This window comes from Egretta garzetta, unplaced genomic scaffold (genome assembly GCF_000687185.1).
Source record: "Egretta garzetta isolate BGI_Z169 unplaced genomic scaffold, ASM68718v1 scaffold133, whole genome shotgun sequence".
NCBI lineage: Eukaryota > Metazoa > Chordata > Aves > Pelecaniformes > Ardeidae > Egretta > Egretta garzetta.
In genome coordinates this window covers 867,932-873,041 of record NW_009259111.1, presented here as the reverse complement: position 1 = coordinate 873,041, position 5,110 = coordinate 867,932, and the positions used below count along the sequence as shown (strand labels likewise).

The 5,110-nt window shown below is 40.6% G+C and overlaps 1 protein-coding gene across 1 annotated transcript in view; it reads right to left on the bottom strand.

Annotated features, from left to right (window-relative positions):
• The window catches only part of DENND5A (DENN domain containing 5A), a 76,567-nt gene that overhangs the window by 63,589 nt on the left and 7,868 nt on the right, over positions 1 to 5,110 (bottom strand). The window contains 1 exon segment of the mRNA XM_035891027.1: positions 4,810 to 4,838. Within this exon segment, the coding sequence (XP_035746920.1) occupies positions 4,810 to 4,838 (29 nt within the window).

Below are 5,110 nucleotides of genomic sequence, written 5' to 3'. Positions count from 1 at the left end.
AGGAAAATCAAAAGCCTGTAACTATTCAAGTCTGTTGAACTTGGAAGCTAATACAGGCACTGATAACAGCATTACTATGCTGACTACCACAAAGGAAACTATTACCCCAATTCTGAAATACTAAGCAGTGTATTGGCTTATGTATGTGGCAAATGCCTTCAAACATTTCATCACACCCATATTTTTTAAAAGTTTATATTGATACAGAATGCTGTTAAAATAAACCCTATCAACAGGAAACATGAAGATAAGCTGTCATTTTAAATCGGAAGCCAACAAAATAGAAAAATAGCGACACTTCAATTACAGACAGAGCAATGAGGTGAGACAACACTTCTATTTTACAGGTGAGGCGGAACACTTGCTCTAATATCAGTTTGTCAGATTAATTTTGAGTGGAGCTAGGTAAATACTATACACCGGGTATCATCTTAGAATTTCATACACCAGCACTAACAAAGCGGCTACTGTGCCAGCATACAGATAGATGCCTCGCTCATCATCAGTCCCGTTACACTACATAATCTACACACACACAGATCTTGCCTCAACACCATTAAAACAAAAAAGGTATGAGAGACAAAGAATAATTAAAATGGTATCACATCATCATACACTACAGCAAAAGGAGATCTAATATGGATTCGGAAAAGGCACATGAAGGGTGCCTACAAGGAAGGATACTTCCTGGACACATGGGCTTCACCTAACACTCATTTTCATCCTCCTTTAAGGATGAAGCTCATGATCAGATAGACAACTCGAAGCACCGTGATAAGGACTTTGGCAAAAGGAACACAAGTCCATCTACTGAATAAATTAATTTTTGGACGAAACCTTAGAAGACCAGCTCAGATTGGGAAGAAAGGCAAAAATTAATACAGGTGACAGACCAGTCACTGGCCTTAGTCTTCCAGAATAAGATTTTCTTTAAAAAACAGTCCTATTATTAAATCATCAATCTTTTCTTCACAGATTATAAGGATTTTCTTTCTTTTTTACACTATATCTCCTTTGTAAGACTTATTTCTGAAATAACTATTATCATCTTTATGATATCACATTCAAGACTACTAAGGCACGTGCAACAGAAAAATCTTAGATTAGAATATGGTGTCCAGATATTTAGGTCCCAGTCACCTATTTTGTAATAGCAACTCCCAGACTACAATTACACATAAGTATAATGCAATGGCAAGTTGATCCTTGTTTTTCCATTCCATGATAAACAAACTCTATCGACAAGTGATTGTTAAAAACTGACACACCACAGAGGAGGAAAAGAAAACAAAATCTGTAGTGAAAAAGAACGTAGAACAAAAACTCCAGCAGTTCCATATTGTGCGAGTATTTCCACCATCATTCAGATCACATTTAACTAACCCAACAGGTAATGGACTCCAGTTGAAAAATGAGATGAGGCATGACTTCATTCTCATTATCTTTCCAGGGCACAGTCATACAATCTAAATTAAGAAATCCTATCATAATGTTGCAGCATTACAATCAGTTATATTACACACAGCAGATTTTTGGTAGCTGATGTATTTTATTATTTCGTGGTGGACACCAAGTCAACCATGAGCCAGCAATGTGCCCCAGCTGCAAAGAAGGCAAATGGTATCTTGGGCTGCATTAGTCAAAGCATCACCCACAGATCAAGGGAGGTGAATCTTTCCCCTTTACTCAGCGCTGGGGAGGCCACACCTAGAGTGCTGTGCCCAGTTCTACGTTCCTTAGTATAAGACAGACTCAGACACAGTGGATAGAGTCCAGCAAAGGGCCACGAAGATGGTTAAGGGACCTCCTCACTCATGTGAGGAAAGGCTGAGAGAGCTGGGACGGTTTAGCCTGCGGAAGAGATGGCTCAAGGGGGAATCTTATCAATATATAGAAATACCTGAAGAGAGGGTGCAAAGAGGACGGAGCCAGGCTCTTTTCAGCGGTGCCTCATGACAGTACTAGAGGCAATGGGCACAAACTGAAACACAGGAGGTTCTATCTGAACATCAGAACACAATTTTTCACTGTGAGGGTGACTGAGCAGTGACTGGCACAGGTTACCCAGAGAGGTTGTGGAGTCTCCATCCTTGGAAATATTAATAAATCGTCTGGACACTGTCCTGGGCAACTGGCCCTAGGTAGCCCTGCTTCAGCAAGGGGGTTGGACCCAAGAACCTCCAGAGGTCACTTCCAACCTCAACCATTCTGTGATTTCCTCTATGAAGGAAATGTATCTGTAACAAATCTTTGCAGAATACTTAAAAGATTTCTGTCATCACTTCTGGCACATCAACAGCCACTAGAAATGTGGAAATGCACCTCAGTTCCTCTCTTGTCCAGCTCAGCAAGTGATACTGGATGAAGCTTTAGCTTCACCCAGTGTTGGGGTGTTGTTGTTTGTTTGTTTTGTTTTACTACCAGCTAGTAATTGTTTTTCTATTTTCTTTAACAGATCAGCCAGTGTGAACACACTTATCAAAATAAGAAAGATGCCCAGATAACCAGATCACTTGAATTTGGGGATAAAAAAGCCCTAGCAACAGCAAACATGCTGTCTTTAACCCATGCAAACTACAAAGCCCTAAGTACAGTATTTATCACTATATTAAAAGAACACAAGCAGAGAGAGACACACACACACACACACACTGCATTTTCTGTCAGTCAGCCAACTTTTTCAGGAAGAAGTGTTACAGCTGTGCTATTTCATAAGCTTCCAACATACAAAGGAAAACCGCTATCAGAGGTGTCTCTTCAAGCAAAGTAACTATACTGAGCATCAATTCATGATCTTATGCTTCATTTGTAAGTCTGCAGAAAACGCTATATCATCAGTATTAAGGTCGAATACCTGAAATACACAATTTCATTAGCTTGGTGAGAACAAAGTCCGCCGGCAGCATCCCCAGGGGCCCTGGCAGCAACCGCCAGTTCCCTGCGGCGGTGGGGCGGCGATGACATCATGCCAGGCTGAGCTCCGGCAGCCCTGACACAGGAAAGCCCTGGCAAGACCCGCTGCGCCCAGCTTCACCATGCTGGGGAAGCATCCCGCTCCCCAGCCCTGCACCCACCAGCTGAAGTGCCAGTGCCCCTCTTCCAACAATGGACACTTATAAAGCAAATTGTTTCAACAGTACAAGGATTCAGAATCTATTTTTCAGCACAGAAATAAGAAGGAGGGGGAAAAAAACAGTGCACAATAACCCTTTCATTCAAGCAAGAAAGCCTTCCAGGAAGTACGAAGTGTTTCAAAGCTTTATCCAAAACCCACTGAAATCAGAGGCCCTTTCCATTTATATCAGTGGACACTGGAGGAGGCTATAACCTAAGATACATTTTGAAAGCATTATCAGTCACACGATCATGCATTATTTATAACACAACAAACTCAAGAAAATGCACCGGAATTCCAGCTAGCTCATATGCTGTGATGTTACCATAAATTTATCCTCCCCCCCCTTGTTCCCCCCCCCCCTTTTTTTAAACCCTTTCCTCAAATCATGCAAAAATCCATCTCCCCCACAAATACTAAAACCTTTTCCCTCCCTCCAAAACCCACACCTTGTCACAAATGACACTGTTACAGTATCATGGTGGAACAGCAGAGTCCAAGGTATATTGCATGCTACAGTTTTACATACTATAGATGTAGCCCTTGACAAGGAAAGCAAGTACAGAAAGAACACCATGCTCCAGCTTTCAGACCTGCGCACTCAGACAGAATACTTAAAAACAGGCACTGATGTTTTCCAGTTTACTATTAGATAGCCAGCTCAAAGTAAAACACCACTGGTTTTAAATTTAATTACGTGAGGAGAGTTATTTATGTTCCTATCAAGATGAGGGAATATTACTAAGTGCGCCTTGCACTATGTTAAACAAATAGATATATAGTAAATGAAAACAAAATTAACATCAGAAACTGTTTTCAATCTAGAAACCTTGTTCACTTGTGATTTAATCAAGAAAAATCTGTGAAACCTCACATATCCTTCAATGAAATTGTATTGCATTTTGTTCTCTTGGATTTCTTACATTAAATTGATGCTGTAATTTAAAGTGCCATTATAGAGCAGACCATTATGCTGTATTCACTCTTCAAGTCTCAAACTGTAGTCTACAGTTATTTTAAATTAGACCAACATGAACCCTTTCAGGGGAAGGTACTGCTCAGCATGAGGGACAGACAAGAAATTTTGTCTGAAGACAGTAAAAGAGAAGAAAATAAAGCAAGCTTCCATCATAGCCGAAGTTTAGAAGACTTCAATGTAAGAAGTCAGTTCTAATAATACAAGTTTCGCTCTACAACAAATGTTTATTTAGTGGGGTTTTTTTAATACAATGATGTAAAAAAACCCTCATGACATCTTATAAAAGCAAGCTAATTAAAAAAAAAAAAAGACCATCCCACTGCACAAATTCTGAGCTCAAATACCCAAAGTAAGTACTGATGTTAGTCAGTTTTTCACCACCACATTCCTATATCTTTCTGAATGGTTAAAGATGCTGAGCAGCAATCTAAAGCCAGTACAGTGAAACTAAAGCTGAAACAAGGTGCTGCTAAAACAAAGAACAAATTTGTAACCTTAAAAACACAGGTTTGACACAGTGCTGTGGGACAAATAGATATGGTTTAGCTGTGTATTTGGTGTGAACATTCTCATCTAACAGCATAATTACTTGCTAATCCCACTTCTTTCCAAATACTGCTAGAAGAGAATTCTTATCCTATGCTACAACAAAACTTAATACAGAACAAGTAAAAAGTCTTTGCTTTCTCTCCAAAATCTGATTCATTAAGATTACCTGCGCGTTTCAAATGTCCAGGAGCCTGACTGAAAGTTGGTAAACGCAACTAGGCTCCAAAGCGAGTGCAGTGTGTCGCCTGTAAGCCAGAATTGATATGAAATAACACCACCGCCACCACACAACCTTCGCTTTGAAAAGGCCGTTCAAAAGCGATACTTTGTTGAGGTTTTTAAAGAAGTTAAGGACACTTCTGCAACCACACGCCTGTGCACAGCCAGGTATTTCTGCGTTCCAAGCACTCGGGGCAGCCTCACAGACCCCGAGGCGCCGGCGCCGCGGGGCACAAGCGCCGCTGCCC